General features: G+C 29.4%; 4 protein-coding genes across 4 annotated transcripts in view; 1 reads left to right on the forward strand and 3 right to left on the reverse strand.

The window, feature by feature from the left end:
• The window catches only part of LOC101490353 (isocitrate dehydrogenase [NADP], chloroplastic), a 102,641-nt gene that overhangs the window by 12,735 nt on the left and 68,353 nt on the right, over nucleotides 1-21,553 (forward strand). The gene's annotated exons all lie outside the window — the stretch shown is intronic.
• On the reverse strand, nucleotides 991-6,003 carry NAC19 (NAC domain-containing protein). The gene is made up of 7 exons (XM_004490719.4): nucleotides 5,865-6,003; nucleotides 5,552-5,766; nucleotides 3,938-4,215; nucleotides 3,536-3,847; nucleotides 2,527-2,925; nucleotides 2,016-2,091; nucleotides 991-1,874 (listed from the first exon to the last, which is right to left on the reverse strand). Exons 2-7 carry the CDS (start codon nucleotides 5,706-5,708, stop codon nucleotides 1,222-1,224), a joined length of 1,875 nt encoding a protein of 624 aa, XP_004490776.1. The 5' UTR covers nucleotides 5,709-5,766; nucleotides 5,865-6,003; the 3' UTR covers nucleotides 991-1,221.
• Nucleotides 11,358-12,487, reverse strand: LOC101514970 (glutathione S-transferase U19-like). Its single transcript, XM_004490721.4, has 2 exons — nucleotides 12,085-12,487; nucleotides 11,358-11,993 (listed from the first exon to the last, which is right to left on the reverse strand). Exons 1-2 carry the CDS (start codon nucleotides 12,403-12,405, stop codon nucleotides 11,649-11,651), a joined length of 666 nt encoding a protein of 221 aa, XP_004490778.1. The 5' UTR covers nucleotides 12,406-12,487; the 3' UTR covers nucleotides 11,358-11,648.
• On the reverse strand, nucleotides 13,694-19,405 carry LOC101515293 (autophagy protein 5). Its single transcript, XM_004490722.4, has 8 exons — nucleotides 19,158-19,405; nucleotides 18,242-18,366; nucleotides 17,838-17,904; nucleotides 17,381-17,470; nucleotides 16,009-16,096; nucleotides 15,533-15,676; nucleotides 14,430-14,561; nucleotides 13,694-14,122 (listed from the first exon to the last, which is right to left on the reverse strand). The coding sequence occupies exons 1-8, from the start codon at nucleotides 19,257-19,259 to the stop codon at nucleotides 13,818-13,820; spliced, it is 1,053 nt and encodes a 350-aa protein (XP_004490779.1). The 5' UTR covers nucleotides 19,260-19,405; the 3' UTR covers nucleotides 13,694-13,817.

Consider the following 21,553-nt stretch of genomic DNA (forward strand, 5'->3'; position numbering starts at 1 on the left):
GAGATCGGAGTTAAAATAAAGTGAGATGGGAAAATAATTGCATCCAAATTAAATAAGGCAGATGCTAATCACAATAGATAAATTAAATCAAATTAGTGTGGGTGGTTGACGTTATTAGTGTCGGTGTCGGGACCGACTCTGAAAATTCGAAGCTAATATGCGGCTCTCAAAAGTTGCGTGCTCTCCACAAAAACTCCACTCACCCTCCAACCTCTCTCGTTTCTCTGAGACTTTCGTTTCTTATCTCAATTCTCTTTTGTTGTCACATTTGTTCTTATTCAACTCTGTCTTTTGCTTCCCTCAAATCTTTCTCGTTGTCACAATTTTCATCGAGATTGTCACTTAATATATAATTTATGTGAGTTAATTACTACATTCGATCTCATATATATAAGGAAAAAAACAACTATCTCACATCGTTTAAGAAAACAAGTTAACTTCATTTAATATGTTTAAAATAATAAATAAAGTTCAATTGTATTTCCTAAATTGTCCTTCATGGAAACTTGTTCAATGACAAAAAAATATTAATAGAAAAATAAAATCTAAACTAATAAAAAGATATTATAAAAGTAATAGCATTAAATATAATAGAATTAGTTAATTTTTGCTTATATTCAAAACTACACAAGTAAACTTTTTGTTGCTTATATTGGAGACCAAAGAGATTTGTTGATTACAAGAATGATTTTGATAAAGATAATATATATGTAACAATATACATATTCTCTTCTCTAATTTTTTGTTTGGTTTTTGCTGAAAATAAAATTGGTGTTTATGTTAATAAATCATTTTTCAATGTTGGGTAATTAATTTACCCACTCTTTCTCATGTGCACACATGTGATTATTCGAAAAATAATTTTCAAAATATATGTTTAGTTAATGTCATCATGTTTGGTTTCATGTTAAATGAATAAGTCATGAATTGAAATACTAAATCTTGTTCTCCACTACATTTCCACATATACAAATAAAATCTTCAAATTCAAAAAAATGAAAAGAGAGAAAATTAAAGGTAAACATTTTGATAATTAATAAGATTCAACATAATTAAGTGTTAATCAAATAACAAGTATTCAAAGTAAAACATATAACTATAAGTATACTATGGATACATCATACATCACCTCCCTACTCAATTAGAAGAAACCCAATTAAATTCTTGTCAAACCTACTCCTTATGTTAGAGACAAAAATAAATGAATTAGAAGATCAAGGGTTAATTACTATGGCTTGCCCACATGAAACAAAGAGCCAAACACATGGTGAGGAAAATGCCTATTTTCTTCAAGACCACACTTAATCCTTTCTCACTTTTAACACCAACAAACCAAACCTCTTTTGACTCATTCCATTTGATAATCTCATATGATTCTCTCATTCTTTTCTCTTTCACATTTTCTAGGTTTTGTTTCCAAATTTCCACTTCTTTCTCCATATAAACACAATGCATCAAAAGAAGTGAAAATAAAAATACAACCAAACTTGCTATTTTCTTAGATGGATTTATTAAATTCCCCATCACATAGGCCTTGAACTTCCTAAAAAGAGATCCTTGATTCTCCATTATCATCATCATTGCCTCTACATTCTTTATAGAGTGGTTATTTTTTTCTATCATTTTTGGATTGAGTTGAACTTGAACTATTTGTGAAGGAACAACTTGGTGAAAGAATGTCATGGCTACTTGTTGAGTTGAAACAAGCAATCCATGACTCACCTTTATTTCCTCAATGACCTCATAAAAGCTTGGAGAACTTGAGTAATCATCCATGTTACCATCTTCTATAAAATTTTCATTGGGGTCACCATCATTGATGAATCCTATTGAGAATTCGTTGACATCAAGGTTGCTATTGTGTTGGTCATATTCTAATGAAAGGAAAATAATTGTTTTAGGTTGAAAAGAAAATATTATTAAAAGTTTAAATAACCATGATCAACAATTAGAAGAAATTAATTAATAATAATTAGAAACACAAAAAATTAGTGATATATGGGATGTTATAATACCTTGCATGCCATTTTGCTCCCTTATTGTTTGGAAGCATGAAATATCCTCAATTTGGACAACCTTTTGTTCTGCCATCTATACAATTTGGCATATTAACAATAATATAAACTTTTTTTATTCTTAATTTATAAACAAATATATTAACTACTAAAGAAAAATTAAATTAGTGACGGACATTAGAAAAGAAAAACAAAATTCGTCACTAATTTTTTTGTTACAATATTTATAGGAGGAAACTAAAAACAAATTTTATGTTTTTACTCTCTAAATTTTCAAAAAATAAATTCTTCAGCAATATACTCGTATTCTCAATATTCATATATGACCATAAATTTTCAATTTTTAGTTAATAAAAATATCAAATCTAGTTTTGTACTAAAAAAAGGACATTATCAAATTAATCTAGTTTCATTAGCCCTTAATATTTATTAGGCCATTACTTTAGTTTTGACATTGAAATAATTAAATTTTCATGAAGTAATGAGAGTTGAAAAGAATAATCTATCACACCTTTTCAAAATCTTCTCTTGGCATTCCAATCCATCTCAAATTCTCTACCATCCTCTTTTCCTTAAACTCTTCATCTTGATCACCTATCTCTATAGATCTTGTGCTCAAATCTTCCCAAGGTTTGTCAACATAACTCATGGAGTTCAAATCATTTATGTGGTTATAGTTTGTGCCAACCATGAAAGTAAAATCATCTTCACAAGGAGCATAATTTTCATTGTCATCATACGCTTGTGAATAATTTGATTGATTCATCAATTCTTGAGAAGCATGAGTATGTGAAAGAATTTCTTGCAAGATATCAGTTTTAGTTTTGCTTCCTTGAGGAAAGTCCTCCACCACCAATGGAGGCATAGTAAACCTATGTTGCATCCTTGCACACTCTAGTGCAATATCCACCTTGCAAACCAAATCAAGGATTACATTACAATTTTGTTAACTTTAATATTAATTTAGTGACAAAATTAGAGACAATTTTTTTTTACCCTCATTATTTTGTCGGTATAAATTTTTATAATAATAATTGCAAACCATGATTTAAATGAAAGGATATGTGACATTTAATCTAACCAATTTTAAATGCCACATATTATTGGACATGTCTCCCACACAAGATGTGACTTAGGTTTAGATTTAGAATTCTGCAATTGGTATGTTTCTCATAATCTAAATTTTTATGTTACTCCCTCTTCCTTGAAATTTGATTCTTTTAGTCTCGGACACACAAATCAGAAAATAATAAATGTATGTAAGTTTAATCTTTTTTACCCTTTATTCATTAGATAAAAATAAAATTTATTTAATATATATTTTTGGATTTTTAAGGATAAAAAAAAATATCGTTAATTATATATTGATTTTCTAAAAGAACCTAAATTTTAGGATAAAAATAAAATACTTAAAAGCACTAAAGATCGAGGACCAAAAGATGAAGAAAAAAAATGTAACATTTAAATCTCATTTCTTGGACTATACTCCAATTTTTGTGCATGAAATTATTTGTGTGTACCTTGGATGGAGGGTATGCTATAGGTCCATGATTAGTAAATGATGAAGAAGTTGGAAGAGTGAATGATGGATCATCATATGAGAAGTGTGAGCAATTTCCATGATCCCTATTGAGTGAAATCTGATTTCCAATATTGTGAGGTGAACAAGTGTTGATTTGCATCAAATAATTTGAACTATCTAAATCTTCACCTCTTCCTTGAGAAACGGTTGTAATTTGGTTATCATGGGTTGTAAGATTACCATATTGTCCCCCAACTTTAGGCACAATGACTGTATTCTTCTTGATCACACGACAAAGAGCATATGCATCCTGAGGATTTAAAAGGTACATCAAAATGTAGAAATTAAATATAACAAAAAAAAAAAAAAAAAAAAAAAAAAAAAAAAGATGAGGATGAACCTGCAATGCTGATGTAGTTTCACATTCCCTATCATGAAGACGATATTCATGCATAACCCAATTAGTGCGACAACCATGAGGTGCTCTTCCTCGATAGTAAACTAGGGTTTTCTTCATCCCAACTGCTTGAGCTTCTGAATTTACTTTTCTATCCTTCCCTGTTGCTTTCCAATATCCAGATTTTGTTGCACGATTCGTTCTTGATCCATTCGGGTACTTCCTATCTCGAGGGCTAAAGAAATACCACTCCATATCATTCCCTGGTAATAATGATTTTCCTGTAATTCAAATTCATGGTTAAGTATTTTCTTAATTACCTTCAAATTTTCATTATAATATTATCACATAGGAATAATAGTAGAATATTATATGTAACGAGAAAAGAGATTGATTATCAAAGCGGTTATATAATAATGTCAAAAAAATCTATTGATTTTTTGGCTGAGCGGTTACAAAATCAATATATTTGTGATTTATGTTGCAATAGTCCAAATTTTGTGACGATATAGGTCGATATTTCAAATCAATCAAACTATTATGAGGGTGTTGACCGCCACAGATTTAAATAATTTTTTATTTCAATAATTTTGTGACTGTTTTCTATCGACACAAAAGTTACTGTCAACAAAAAAAAATTATTTAAGAAAGTTTTGTACACTAATAATTAACAACTCATTTTGGATTTGTGAGTGTTTTTTTTCCACAATTTTTTTTAAGTGAACCATAAAGTGTTTATTATATATTGGTAAAAAAAAGTGTTTATTACTATATATTATAAAAATGTACTATAGTATTTCTTTTACTTAGTTATGTTTCAATAATGATTTGTCTATAATCAGCGTGTTTTCACTCAAATTATTTGATGAATATTTTCCGTCAAATTAGTTAGGAGATAAAGCAAATATATCCAACAAAAAGGAAATTGAAATAGGAGAATATATAAGACGCAGAAAAGTGTAAATAATGCATGGGAGTGGGTGTGATCTTTCTTTAGTTTACACTTTTTGACTTGGGAATCTTCTATTGTCTCATTATTACTAATTTGATTATCACAATATAGGAAAGAACCCTAAAGGTTAAGGGGACCATCTTCTCTATAAGTACATCCTTTCCACTATATAAAGATAAGTTATATTAATCTTTATATCACATATGATTTTTATTTTTATTTCGTTAAAGTAGAAGACTATACTTGACCAAAAAATAAAGCATGTATTCATCATCACTTAATAAAAGATCTTAAGAACCGCGTCTCCACTTTTCAAATAAACTTTCATTGGGTCCTATTAAGTTCTAATTAAAAAACCATTATTAGGGAATAATAACTATTTATAAATTTGTAAAATAAATTTTATTAAAAAAAATTATTGCCGTTTTAGTCAAAACTTATCTTAATGGTGTTAAAATTGTTTCATCAATTAGAGTTTAGTTATAAATAATATTATTAGAGTTTTTAATGTAAATAATTGAAAATTTAGAAAAGTTGCACTAATTAATATAATAATTTTATTTTGTGCAAAAATAATTTTTAGAAACAATTTATATAAAATAGTTACTCATAAAAAAATATAGTACAAAATAATTATTTCAAAAAAATTATAATGAATGAAATACCTGGCAAGTCCCAAGGTTCACACTTATAAAGATCAACTTCAGCTATGATCTCCAACTCAATATTTCGACCATTGATCTTCCTTTTTAGATAATAAGCAACAAGTTCTTCATCGGTAGGGTGAAACCTGAAACCTGGAGGCAATGAAACAGGTGCCATGCATATATTATTTTGGACCTCCTTCTTCCTTCAAATTATTTATTATACAAATCAAACCCTGCCATACATCAAAATAATAACAAACTTTATTTTATACATGCATAATATATTATATGAACATAGTAATAATAGGAAGAGGTGAAGAAAGAGAAGGACCTAATGGAAGAAGAAGATCCAAAGGAAGAAGAAAGTGGGAGAGACAAAGGGATGAATAGAATAGAAGAGAGGGGAGGTGGAATGTGGGGTTTGCTTGGGGTTTTAATAAAGAGGACAAAAAGAGAAGAAGAGAGAGAGAAAGAATATTGTTATTATTATTATTATATAATCATATAGAAACAAAAATAAAAGTAAGATGGTTGTCTTTGTCACCCTTGTATCTTTATTTTCTTCTTTTTAATTACTTTTCATTTGTGTTTTTATCAAATAGATGGATTCCTCTTATCTTTGTTATCAAGATTGAATTCTTTCTCTTTGGTTAGCCACATCAAATGAGTTATATTAGAAGATCTAGAGTTCAATTAATATCTAACAAATAATATTTTTCTCTTCTTTTAATATATACACAAACTATATTAATATTCGCCTATTAAAACAATAATATTTAATTGTTAACACTCTTTAGATCCTTAGATAAAAGTTAATAATAATATTTGACATAATTAGTACAATTATTTTATATATTTATCATGTAAAATAGAAGATTAATTTATGCTTTCATATATTATTTATAATAGATTGTATTCAACACAAATCAATATCGTTACGGGTAGTGCTACCTTACAAGCCTCTACACAGTTACCCAACCAATTGAGCGTAATGACTGTGAGTAGGCTTAAAATTATAAAATTTTATGGAGGCTTAAAATAAAAATAATAGTGTTATTAAAAGAATTTTTTATTTTCTTGTAGTGGCAAGACCCCAGAAAAATTTTGATCAACAAAAATATTATATTTAATTCAAAATCTAAATTAAATACAACTATTTCTATTAACATTTTTTTTTATATTTAAGATCATAAATAGTAGTATAATATTATAGGTCTTCTTCTTTGTACCCAATGATCCTATGCTTCTTTCTTGTCCTTTCTTGGATTCTAGGGGCCATCCACGCGGCAACACGAATAATGCATCTTAATTGCCCTCTATGATTGGACATTCATTCATTAAGTAAACGTAATTAAGAAAACTAACAATCAAACGTCCCTTAAGTTATATGTTCATAATATATATTCTAAGTTTTTATTTATTGGATCATCGTTCTTTATTTCTTTTCGTGTGGGTGACATTATCAGCGATAACTTTAAATTGATGATTTCAAGCTTGACACTTTGCGGTGAAAATTTGTTCATATATTGATTACTTTCAAGAACACATTCAATCATATGTGAATGAGAATATATAGAATCTAATATTCCGTTATGCATATGTTTTTTCTGATTTATTTATGTTTAAAATGATGAGTTATTTCTGTAAAAAAAGAATAAGTTAATGAGCTTTTTTAATAAATAAAATTATGATATTATAAATATACGGTAAAATATTATGTTTGATGCAAAATATAATATACTAAAATTTGATATTACAAAATAACAATAATCTATTATATATGGTTCAAATATATGATATATCAACAAAATAAAAAGATTAAATTAAATTAGTAGATATTTTTAGGAAAAATAAATAAAAACCAACAAATAATATATAAATGTAATATATCATATTAATAAATAAATAAAACAAATAAGTATTAAATTTATGATTTAATTCGGTTTCAATTTTGAAAAAGAAATCTAAAATTAAATATATGCAATACTTTTATAAAATAACATCTAATAATATTCGATTTTATGTTATTTTTCAATTTTTTGAATCATTTTGTAATTTTATTTTAGATTGTTTGGATATGAACATTCCTACTACTAGCAAGATTCATATCATATCACACAAGAAAGTTTTAGGACTTAAACCCCTTTATCAAATGCAACTTATATCAGCTATTAAAATCATTCAATCTAAAGTGGTTCATACGTACAGTTATTGTACTAACTGTGGTACATAATTCAAATACTAAGTTTTTCTTTTCAATAGTGGATAAATTTTGATCAACACATTGTGCTAGCTTAAAAAATAACAAACAAAATGAGAGAAATTTAAATTGGAGGGTGGATGCTTAATCTAAAGTAAAATATACTTTAAAGTTTATTAAATATTTATAAATAGATTTATATTTGTTTTTTTCTAATTAAATAATAAAAAAATAAAATAAATATATTCAATCAAATAAGAGAAATTAAAAAGAAAAATAACTAGATACTTTATTCAAGAAGAGGAGCATATGAGAGTAGTTTTGTAATGAGAGATAAATTTTGACCACTAAACTATATATGAGTGGTCAAGATTAAAAAAACAAAATCATATAAATTTTTTGAGTGATTATGTATCATTTAAATAACTCTTAATTATGATCATTCAATATCAAAATTTAATTTTTTTTACTATTTTATTGTAAAATTTTCCATTTGATATCTTCTCATCACGACGATTTATAAATAAAACTATTTCATATTTTTTAAAATGAAATCTAAGTATAATATTTACATTGACTTAATTTATAGGTGAATGAGATAATTCAGGAAATAAATTTAATTATTTTTATTTATTGAAGTTGCATTAATTAAATGAGATTAACAATATCTTTAATATACCTAATTTAATCTATTTTGTATATAAATTGATGTTGTTTAGGCACTACTAAATCTAATAAGCTAGTCCAAACTCGAAAGGACATAGGACCCATGTGGGACCAGCTTTAGACACGTGATTGATTAAGTCATGCATCCACGTGGCAAGGGCAGAATCACTTGTGACTTATACCATGCTTTTCCCATCGATGCCAAATTAAATCTATCTATATCTCATGCTATCCCTTTCATCAATCCATCTTTTGGTGCTTTTCTCCTTTATGAGTTTATGCTTCCTTTTGCTTTTTCTTCCTAGTCTTCTCATATTATATGATCCAATCTTATATGAAATTAAAGGGATTCATTCAACCACTAGTCATGATCTTTAATTATAATGTGCCATGTAGTATGAAACCAGCTTTACATTAAGCCGCAAATACCTCTAACAAGTTTTGCATCACCCCCACCTCAAAATATTGTATTAAGAAGCACTCAACAAATTATGAACATCTAGGATCTTGTGCATGATGATGTATGTAAAACTATATTCTTTTTTATATTAGATATATTATATAGGTGAATTTAGTGGTCAAACTTTATAATCTTGAGAGATAGAATAAAAATTTCACTTAAATTTGGGTGTGAAACTTAGAGAATTGTATTTTTACTATATAAAATTGATCAATTTGCTATACAAAATCACAATAAAAATTTGCCAAGTAAAAAATTATATTTGATTATCACAACAAATAAGTTCAAATGCACAAACAATATTATATTAATATATTAGAAAATAAATAATTTCATTTGCAATAAAATATAGTGAAGGAAAATAGAGTACTCACGAGTATTGGTATCAGTGAAGTGTCTGAAATGAATACTTTACCATTTAAGAAGCACTCATGAAATGAAGTACCCACAGTTATTATATAAAATATTTTATTTTTTTTATTTTTTTAATCTATTCAAGAAACGTAAATATATACATCTAAGGAGACATGTTAGTTTATGATTCACATCCTCTCTCAAATTGATGTGGGTGGTCAAGAAACGTCAATTTGCTAACAAGAAACTGATGGTGCGGGCAAGGAATACCCTTGGTAAGAATATCCACAATTTGAAATTGAGTATTGAGGTGAGAGAAAGTGATATAACATGGTTATCACATGCCTCACAAATAGACTGGCAATCTACTTTGTTTGAGGAAATTGAAGTTCAGCCAAAAGACCATGATGCCAAATGATCTTAGAACAAGTTTTAGACATGGCACAATACTCTCATTCAGTATATGATTTAGAGACTCTTGTTTGCTTCTTCCTTTTTCTTGAGATCAATGAAGAACCAAGAAACATACACCAACCAGTGACAAGTTGCTAAGTGTCAGGACATCCAACCCAATCAGCACCACCATAAGCAATCAATTTAAGAAGTGTCCCAATAGAAAATAATAGACCTTGTTGAGACGTACCTTTCAAGTAGCCAATTCTATAATGAACTGCTTCTAAGTATGAGAATGCATTAATTGACTTACTTGTTGAACAACAAATGATATGTTAAGTCGAGTAATTGTCAAGTAATTAAGATTGTCCACGAGCTACCAATACAATAAAGGATCGGTCAAGACATCACATTCATCACAATGATATCTAACATTAACTTCAAGAGGAGTATCTACTAAATTAGTTGGTTGGAGGCCAACCATAGAAATAATGTGGCATACTTAAGCTGATGCAGAAATATTCTATTAGAGGCAAATGAAGCTCGAAACCAAGAAAAAATTGTGAAGGGCATGACCGAAACAAATCGATCTCGACCAAGAAGATGCAAGTTTGATCAACCAACAAAAGAGAGGGGATGTCATGAAATCATGAATCAAACAAGGAGACAAGGGAAAAAGGTTTGATAACTTTGTACATTGTTATTTCTCCTATAAATAATGGTAAGAGCATTTACTAGTAATTACAACTCATTATGTCAAGAATTATATTTTCTGATTTGTCTAATCTATTCAAAAAACATAAATATATACAATCCATGAGACACATTAATTCATAACTCACAATAAGTTATTCGCACAAAACCTTAAGGCACTCATAGTATTAATCATTTCTCTTATATATTCAACATTTGGCTCATTCATATTCGATGTGAGACTATCTCTCACACTTAAATTCAAATATTCACTCTCTCATGTATGAGTTATCACATCCTAGCAATGACCTATATTTTATCTAAATACCAAGATCTATTTATGCCACTCCATCAAGCCGGATAAGGGCTCCGATATCACTTGTTGAAGAATCCAATGAAGTGTGTGAGCAAAAACATGCTAATGATCCAGGACTATCAAGAGATCTGAACACCATTTATCCATCCAAAACTTTAAGACATAATTTAAAATATGGACCGTCTCTCTAATATATCCAACATTTAGTTGATTCATAATTGATATGGGACTACCATTCTTCACGTCGATTAGCCTTGGTGCTTTCTTGTGATATAGTGTGCACTTGCATTAATGATCGATGTTAATTTTGTTTTTCATGAGCTTATAACGAAATATAAATAAGTATTGATATTGATTGTCATTTGGTTCGAGAGAAGTTCCAAACTATTTTTGTCTCTTTGTTCTTATTGTTAAGTTTTTTTCTCTTAAATCTTAAGTTTAATTACAATTTCAACCCATATTTTATCTATGATTTTGATATTTGCATTCTTAATTTCGCAATTTTAATTCTTCAAAATTTTAAAATTTTAACCAACAATCAAAATTTTTGATGATATGAAAAGTTTTTAAGTGTCATGACAATAAGTTCATTGTTTATGTGAATGCCACTTCACTTTTTAATGCTTTTGTAGAACATTATATCACTATGTAATATTTTTATATTTTGTGAATCCAACATTTCTCTAACAAAAGACTCACGACAACCAACAAATATTATATATTTTGTGCTCATATTACTATAGGAGAGAAACTCTTTCAAACCTTTATTAATCATAAAAGTACACAAAACATCATATTACATAATTCAAATACTAAAATATGGTTGATTAGTTAGCATAACCATTATAATTGAAAAGCAATAGAAATCCCAGAGGTGATTCTTATTACATATTTTCCCTTATTTTCCCTTATTCCAAATTTGTAGCCCTCTGGCGAGTGAGAATTGAAAAGCCAAAAACAACAACTTCTAATACATTCAAGAAAGAAAGAAAAAAAACAATAGAAACAAGCATCATCCATATTCTTCATAATCTCATTCAAGTCCTGACATCTTCCTAAAATGAAGGACAAATTGGTAAACCTTTTCAGGGTCAGGCAGAACATTTTTCACAGAGTCTCTTTGCAAGCATCTTTTAATCCAAGCTGAAATTTTTGGACTATGATCTTCAATTTTGAAACCACCAAGTGTTTCATATGCTAAAAACCATGCAGAATGAGGAATGGCTATGATGTCTACATAACCAAATGCATCACCACCAAAGTACTTTTTCTCTCCAAGAGCTTCTTCTAGATGCTTTAAAACTTCAATGAAGTCTCTTGTTCCAACTTCTCTTTCTTCTCCATTGCTAGCCCAAATGCTCCTTCCAGTTTCAAACACCTTATAATACATTTTTAATAATATAAAAAATTACTTAAAAGGATATAATATGAATAAAAAAAAGTAGTTAAGAATGAAGAAACCAACCAACCTTTTTGTCAATGAAATCAGCCCAAAATGTAGCTTTGGCAAGATCATATGCATTATCTGGAAGCAATGAGTTGGAAGACCAAACATGATCAATATAGCTAACAATGATAGAAGACTCAAGGACAGGTTTGTCATTATGCAAGAGAACAGGTACTTTTTGGTGAATTGGATTTGACTTTAGAAGAAGCTCACTTTTTTTTCCAAATATATCCTCTTCATTGTCCACATGATCCACACCTTTCTCTTCCAAAGCAATTTTCACTCTTGCACAAAATGGGCTAGCCCAAAAGTCCAAAACAACAACCTTGTCTCCCTTTGACATTTTACCAATAATAATAATAATAATAATAATTCTTGGGATTCTTACTCTTTTTTCTTCACTACTTGATGACTTTAAATTGTGAGAGAAGTTGAAATTTATAGGAAAGTTTAGTTTAGATAAAAAATTTATGCCTACGATGGCTACAAGGTGTTCTTTGTATTTTCCTTCACAATTGATGTTACTAAAGTGTCCATATCTATGTTTTGGTTTGGACATGGAATTTAAGGAGCATGCATATATGTAGATAGTATCAAATGGCCGGCCAAAATGAAATTGATTATCTATGTATTTTGTTTCATTTATTGGCGATGTATCCAAACTATATAATTTAATCTTCTAGTTATAATTTTTATGTTCGTTGTATTAAAAAAAATGAAAAACATAATTTGGTTAAAATATTGTAATATGAATCATTGGTTCATTGCTCTTTCTATTTATATCCCTTTTAGACATAGAAAGCATCGGTTCCTTGAACTTTATAGCTCCTGCATTAATTCTGAAACTGGAAATAGTCATTACTCCCTAAACCAAATTGAGTCCTGACAAAAACAACTTATTTGAGGAAAATTTAATCATTTTTCAAAAGCTATTTAGTCCCTAGTATTACTAATATTTTAAAATGATCTTCAAACTTTATAAAATATTAACCAAGTTCATCTTTCTCTGTCAGTATTTGCAAGTATTTGCAGAGATTAACGACTTTAAAATGAAACTTTTTATGGAGTATTTATTATCAGATCCGGACAGAGGGATATACTTGATTAAGATTTTGCAATTTTTACAAATCATTTTGAAATATTGATAATGTTGATGACTAAATTAATACAGTCCTACAATTTTAGAGATGAACATGTAAAGTTACTGTTATTTTGAATGCAAAATAAAACAATCCAACTAATTAAAGCTCAATGGCTGATTCATGTGAAGGAATGGCCCAAGATCATTCTGGAAAATGTGTTCGGCTTTGCGTGCTCTATTGGTGCGTGCTCTATTATTATGGCAGAATTATGGACTATCGTTAAGGAGTTGAAATTGGCCTTTGGTTTGGAATTTAGAAATATCGAGAGTTTGATTCTCAAGTAGCAATGAGTAGGGTGGGTGTAGTACTAGACACCCTTGTTTCTCATATTTATCTTGAAGCCAACCAGGTGGTTGATGCCTTTGTTAAATTTGGTCTTCGTAGGTATAATATTGATAGAACTTTTTATATTAGTTCTCATATTACCTCCCTCACCTTGATTAATAAGAGTGTTTGGCTTTTCTAAAGCCAAATAGTCTTTTTAAGAAATTGAAAATGAATTAGGAAATCAATATAATATGAAACCATTCTGTACATTTATATACAAAAGAATTGCTTGCATCTTGTTTTTTTAAGTAAAATAGAAGGCTAAAAACAATTAAATTTATCCCAACTACACAGCACTGGCTTCTGAAACTTTCAAGCAAACACACATGTGAAGGAAATACTCAGGATTCATTAAGTTGTTAACTACCCAAGAAAAAGGTATTTCCAAACTCGGTTCTATCCCTTGAATGCGTACGCACTTTATTTTCGCAGTCTCAAGTTTGTCGCAAGATGACCCGGGATCACATGAACTTTCTCCTTCTTCTCCAGCACTTCGGTCTATAATTGCATCTCCTTCGTTAACAAAGAGACTTTCCGGAAAGTACTCGGGCAGAAGTCTTTTAACCGCATCATTTAAACTAAAGTATTTACCTGCATGCAACATATATTACTTGCAGTTATTAATTTATTTAAACCCTCAACCATACAACAACAAAAAACACTAGAAAAACATAAATTGTTTATCAATAATTTGTAAGTCATGTAATAGAAATGTTAACTGTAGCCATGGCAGATATTTCAATGCTAATTAGATTATAATAATCGTGAATGACATGCAACATTGAGAATGTGGATTATCACCATATGCATTTTTCAGATAAAAGAAAAAACATAAGACAAACATGGAAGATATTCAATTTAAAAGCTTTATGGAGGATTTTAATGAGACATGACTTACCATCTTCCTTATGAATCTCGACAGGTCGATTGAAATATGAGACTTTGTCCCAATTATCAATTTGTGGAGCATCTTCAAAATCATCAAAATCGTCATTGACGGTCCACAAATATAAACGAACAGGAATCCTACCTAATACGATAGTAGACATAAACAAAAAAGTAAGTTTAATGTGGATGGGAAAATGCGTCCACATGAAACCGATTCAAGTCACCACTCTAAAAAGTACACCAGAAAAAAATAAATAAATAAACTTCATAAAATAAGTAATGCATTAGAACCCTCACACAAACCATCATTAGGCAGGATTTAAGTCCAAGTTCTAATACACTAAAAGACATTTGCACGCAATGACAGAACAACTTACCAGCAGACAATAAATACGACTGGAAGAGACCATTCGACATCTCGTGATTTGTCTATATATCCAAGACTTGAAGTCATTCTTACTGTTTAAGATCCTAAAATCTTAATGATTCCTTCTAAAAGTAAAATTGAATGTCTTATTATACTGTAGTAGCCACTAGTCAGACACATTGTCAAACTTAAATAAGTCATAAAGCCTATAATCTATGAAATGCCTTAAAACACCAACCAATATAGTCTAGAGAATATTAGAGATAATATTACACAAAATGTTTGTACAGTGTGAGAGAACCAATCTCAGAAAACTTATTGACAGTATAATGAGTATATACGCTGTTGTCATAAGTTTCCTTTTCAGTCAGACTTTGTTCAACCAACTGATCATAGAAATGGAAGTTTTAAATTAGGGTTGGACCTAACTCAACATGACAAAACCAGGTTGTAGGATGCCTCCAACTTATAAACACAGATTTCAAGCTATATCTCATCCAATCTGGGACTCTCAACACACACCTCTCACGCCTAATATTTGACATCTAGAGTGTGACCCTAGTGGTCATAATGAGGCCCCTTGCCTATAATAGGAATTATGAATTTATATATATACCCAACAACAACTATCCTTTCTGATAAAAACGAAATATTGTCAAAAAGTTGGGGAAATCATGAAACAGTCCATAAAAGAAAAGGAAAGGCGGCAAAAAGCAGCAAGCTAAAAAAAAGTTCATATCACTCACTTGTCTTCACTTGTCCAGCAGCTTCAGCATCCCCAGTACTTTGTTCAGATTTAGTCGAGTCTGAATCAATATTTTCTATATATTCATCTTCAAAAGTTTCAAGCTTAAGCTTAGACGACACCCGTCTATAAGTTTCCAAATTACCTGTCATGCAAATGAGTGTTGACAAAAGTCCATGAGAAGAGAGCAACAAACTTATTCTCCATAAATTACCAATTGCAGGTGTAGCCTATTATGTGTTTTCCAGATTTCTTTTTTTGAATTATATTTTGCTGAACTCCACTTCTCTCAATCTTATGATCAAATAGTGTTTATTCATATGTGATTGATTCTATATTGTGCAACTTGTTCTTGGAAATGTATGTTAACTTGGACCAAATACATGTACTTTTTGCTTATATTTATTGTCGGAAGGAGTATGAACATAAAAACAAAATAAAAATATATAAAGCAATTAGTAATCATACGATTCATACCATTTAAAACAGAGCCCCAGAGCTCCACCTGATCAGTTTGAGACATGTTCATGACATTCTTGCAATTTCCACTTATTACATATGCAGCCTACCGTAAAAAATCAAAACCAGTTAAGTTCGGTGAAAATAACAACATTAAACATCTCAATATACTGTGATCGAAATGACTGACATTACAAATTTTCTCAATAGTTAATGGCTTAAATATGTTATTGGTTCTGCAAATATTGAAGTTTCTTCCAATATTTGTAAAAAATATTTAAGCCAAAGTTAATCTACAAAACGAAAGGGGAAAACATGAAACATAGATTTTAACAAAACCACCATTGGAGTAATAAATGTGTGCAACACTGCAATGAATTCACAAAAGCACCAACTCAAAACTCACCAAAGCATTTCACAGAAAGGTTGTTCAATAACTACAGCCTCTATGGAATTAACTTATCCCATTATACCCGAGGCACATCGTGAAGTTTTTTGGAACTCGTGGGGGGCTAAAAGCTACAGGAATATGAAGATTTATCTGTAACCACTAACGTATCTGAATCCATTGTACTAAATCAATTTTTGAGAGCCATAGTTACATTCACAATTGCACACATGTCCAGAGAATCCAAACATAATTTGTATGAGTAGCAGTGTTGTCAATCGCAGATTGCATAAAATAATGGTTTGTTCAAATTCCACTACCCTACAACATCATAGTTTCACAATAGCCTCTATTTCACAACATTTTGTACTAAATAGCGTATCATAGAACAATTCCGGGGTTAGTTAAAATTCCACTACTTTATAGCACTGCTAAAGCCAATATTTGACAACACTGATGAATAGGGATCAGGATACCATTCTTCATAGATTTGGAAGTTGAGAGAAGTGCAGAATTTGGCAAGGAGTCATCATTTTTGACTAGCAAAGAAAGTGCTTCAAAAATTATATGGTTTAGTAATTGCAAATTACCATGGAAGCAATATCTTACTCAAGAGAGTTGTTTGAAAATACATCAAACATGGAAAAAAACGCTCAGGAGGAAGCATGTTAAGGTAATCTAAAACCATAAAGCTAGCCATTGACACCATAATTTCCATACAATCCTTATACTATGTGCTAATGACCCTAGTAAAAGACTAAAGTGAGATACGTTTAAAGACTCATACACGCAAATACTATTAAATGCCATTGCCATGTATATATGCATGAGGTATCATGTTATTAATCAAACAAGTACTCCCTTTGTAATAAAATATAAGCAAAAAAATACATGTATCTGATCCAAATTTAGACCAAATACATTTACTTTGTTGCTTATATTTTGTTACGGAGGGAGTACATAATAAACACACTCACAAAAATAAGAGGTTGCATGACTGACCTCTTTCAGTGAGTTAATAAAGCTCCACTTTACACTGTCTTCACCTTCACATGGAAGCAATAAATTGCTTGGAAATCCTCTAAAGTGTACCTACAAATCAGAGATTGAATATAGCTATGCATGAGAAAGATAACTTCATAATGCCATTAAATTTTTGAAGTGAATCAATCTTAATTTTCACATCAGTGCTAATTGAAATTTCAGCGTAAATTTTTAAATATATATTTACCTTTTTATTAGATGATCCCCCTTCCCAAAAAAATTTAAAGATAAAATTACAAGGAACATCACAGACAAGATAAAAATTTAATAAACAGTTATCTTCCACCGCAAATATCATTTAGAATATCATTTTTCCATTGTATAAAATATACTTCATTTTGAAACATTTACATCAATGAGGTGCTCAATCAAATTAACTAAAGAGGAAAATCAAAATAAAATTGAAAGTCCTTACTGTTAAGTTCCACGGCCTTTCTGGCTCCATACATAAAAGATCGAAAAGAACTCCGGTTGGTATATACCTATACAAGCCATGGCAAGAAAAAACATTCCAAGATTAAAAATTTATTTTCCATGAGGTATACTATGTTTGCTGCTGCTGACATGTTTCTTCTTTCTTGTAAAGAAAATATATAATAAGTGGAATGTAACAACTGAAAAACAATGAGAAGGTAGCATAACTAACAACCATCAAATGTTTTAAAAACCACTGAAGGGAGAGATTAAAGGGTAAGCAAATCGATACTAACATCATCAATGAAAGTTCATACAAATATGCTTGATTCTAGAGCAATGCCCTATCTCTACACCAATTAAACATATATACAATAAAACAAATTGTAAAAAGCTACACAATACCACTTGAGAGGAAGCCCTTTGTGCTCAAACCAAATAGTGTCAACTCCAGGAGGAAGTGTAGCGCTGAACTGAGGCTTCAATAGAGAAATCAACAAAGGCAAGTACCCTATCCTAGGAGCCAAGACCTGAAACCACAAACAAAATGTAAAAAACAACACTCAATATATGTGGCACTAACACTTCATATTGAAATATTGAAGTCGTATCAAACACATGACGCACGTACCGACACATGTAATTACATTCAATTACTTCCACATTTTCAAATTATTATATGCGTCATTGTCACGTCATTGTCAGTATTGTGTTTGATATATGTTTTTTAGTCAGTGCTTCAAATGCAAATAATCCAAAAAAAATCAATTCAAGTTTGCAGTTAAAGCAACACCTATTCATCAAATAAACACCAAAAACAAGTTATATATAGGCGAACCACCTTCATAAGTGGTCTACAATAGACCAATGTTTAAAAGTCACCTGAAACTAACGATGATCTACAAACACTCTTCAAAAGTATAAGTTAACAATCCTCCAGGTAAGAGAAAACCAATGTATTCCTCAAAACTCAACTCGTCAAACCATCATCATTCGTGTAACTGCCTCAACAGTAATAACAAAAAAACGAGAATTGTTAACTTATCCTATACAGAATTATCGAAGATCGTCGCTAGAGTTTTAAGTGATTTTAAAGCACCGTCCATGTCACGGTAGAATTTGGCGTTGTATATAATGTATGCATAAAAATAAACTGTTTTCACACAATCAATAACACATAAAATTGGAGCGTAAGAATAACAGATAGCAGTAATTAACCAAAAAGGTGAAAACGTGGAAGTTAAAATGAAAAGCCGAAGAAGTAAAAATTGAAAGTTTAAGTGATAAAAAAAGAAGGAAGAGGAAAAGGGGTGTATGATACGTGAGCGGGTGGAGGAGGAGGAAGAGTGGTGACTTCAGATTCGTGAAGATGAATTTGAAGAGGAATTGCTCCTTTCCAAACGTACTTCTGCGCTTCACTCATCGCTTCTCTTCTAGATCTCTCTATTCATCAACTTCACAAAATCGCTTCTCTTTCTGCCGTTTTTTCACAAAATCAATTTAAGTTCAATTCCTTCTTTCTCTCTTTTTTTTCTTTTTCCTTTCTATTTACTCTCTTTTTTATTTTTCCTTCTTCTAAAGCTGAATAAAGTTGAACTAATTACTGATCGGGATGTTTCTTGCTGCATTGCTTATGCAAAATTACATTTGTATCCTTTATCTATTTTACCATTTATTTTATTTTTGTTTAGGTCCTTCTTAAATATGATTGAAAAAATATATCTATCTTTTTGGTAGTTACGTTTTTTTTAGACGATGATTTGTCTGATGATAAGTCATATAAAATTATCAATAACTATTTAGTCTTTTAATTAATTATAAATAATAATTTTATCTTTTATTTTTGCATCAATTTAAATTTTAAATATTAATGTTGTTACAATTTTTTTTGCATAAACTCTCAAAAAAAATAAAAAATAAAAATCTTCATTTCAAATAAATTTAAAAATATTCATCATCTCGATTGAAATGTAAAAAATTCATAATTTTACTAAAACAAAAAATTATTTAAATTGAAGTGACAAAAGCAAAATAAATTATAGTTTGTAATGAGAACCGACATAAATAAAAAGAAATAACAAATTTAAAAATAGCATACATTGAGATTTTCCACCTTATCAGTTAGAAGTCATCTTCTCATTTATTTGGTTTAAGAATAACATAATAGACATCACAATTGCAAAAAAAACACATATAAAAAACAGTTATTTTTAGTGTTAGTTTACTTCTCGTATTTCTTATTGTCATTTCAACTAATAAGACTATAGATTATGTATTTTCCTTGCTACTTTCCCTTACAACTTTCAAAAATAAATCTAGCATTTTTAAAAAAATTGAAGATGTCATAATGTTATTTTCTTTTTTAGAAAAAATGCACTATTTATAACTTGTCTTTCATATTATAACCATCATAATTATTTATAGATTATTTATTTTGTAGAAACATTGTGTGTTACTATTTTTAAAATGTGTTAATTTTAGTTGTTAACAAGAAGTTATTAAATGACTTTTGAAAGTGAACAATTATTTAGATTTTTTAAAATAATAAGAATGTTAAAAAATTATTTTCATTGTTTTTACAAGACAATTGTTTTAATTATTTGTAGAAATGAATCTTTGCATCTTTATGAATTAATCTTTCATTATCTCTCCATAACGATTATTCAGTTAAATAGTCTTTTATTATGGTAAAACAAACACACATTTTAGAAAATAATATAGATAATATACTTTCCTTTATATTTTAGAAATAATTTTAATTGTTTTTTTATTGTGTATACGACACCTTAAACCCTAAAATAGTATATATATAAAACTGAAGTAACAATGTCAATTTACAAGAAAGGGGGGTTTGAATTGTAAATGCACGTTTTAAAAATTCCTGTTAAAAACTTAAGAAAATAACTCAAGATTGACATTGGTTGTGAAAACAGAAAACGGAGAACGTTCTTGGTTTTAATCAGAAAACGAAGAACGTTCTTGGTTAGTTAAAATTAGTAATTCAATTTATGTAATTAACTTGATAATCAATCGAACTGAAAGTAAATAGATAAGGGAAGAGATATCACACAACGATATATTCTGGTTTACCCAACTCGGGTTACGTCCAGTCCTCACAACCGTGAGATTTTCCACTAAGTATAAAAGACAAAGAACCTTCTTGATCTTACAACACCTAGTCTAGATCAACCTTGATATATTTCAACCTCTATTACTTTCCACCCAGAAAGCAATACCAGCACCTATCTAACCTTGATAGGATGTAATCTTAAACAAACTATAAAGAAACTCTTATAGTTTGAGTTTTTACAATTTGATTGTTTTTTGACAGAATCTGAGATTTCTCAACTCTTGCTTGAGAATTGATTCTTTACAAAGGATCTAATGATAATTGCGCAAACTAATATATGAATATGAATCAGCAGCTGTTTCGCAAAAAGCAGAATGTATGATTGCCTCTGTTTTGCATAATTTCAAGTATGTATGTGATTGATTTATGGATTTCTTAGCACTTGAATTGCTTGCCTTGATTCTGGATATTGGCCTTCTATTTATAGGCTGTAGAGGCACTGAATGAAGGTACAAAAGAGCTGTTGGAGAGGCTCTGCTTTTTGACTGAAACATTATTTTAGATTAAAAATAATCCTTCTTTGAAATAGCTTTTTGACTTTATTGGTTTAGCATTTAAAGCAGTTTTGTCCTCTTTTAGAAAGTACT

This window comes from Cicer arietinum, chromosome 2 (assembly GCF_000331145.2).
Source record: "Cicer arietinum cultivar CDC Frontier isolate Library 1 chromosome 2, Cicar.CDCFrontier_v2.0, whole genome shotgun sequence".
In the NCBI taxonomy this organism is placed as follows: domain Eukaryota; kingdom Viridiplantae; phylum Streptophyta; class Magnoliopsida; order Fabales; family Fabaceae; genus Cicer; species Cicer arietinum.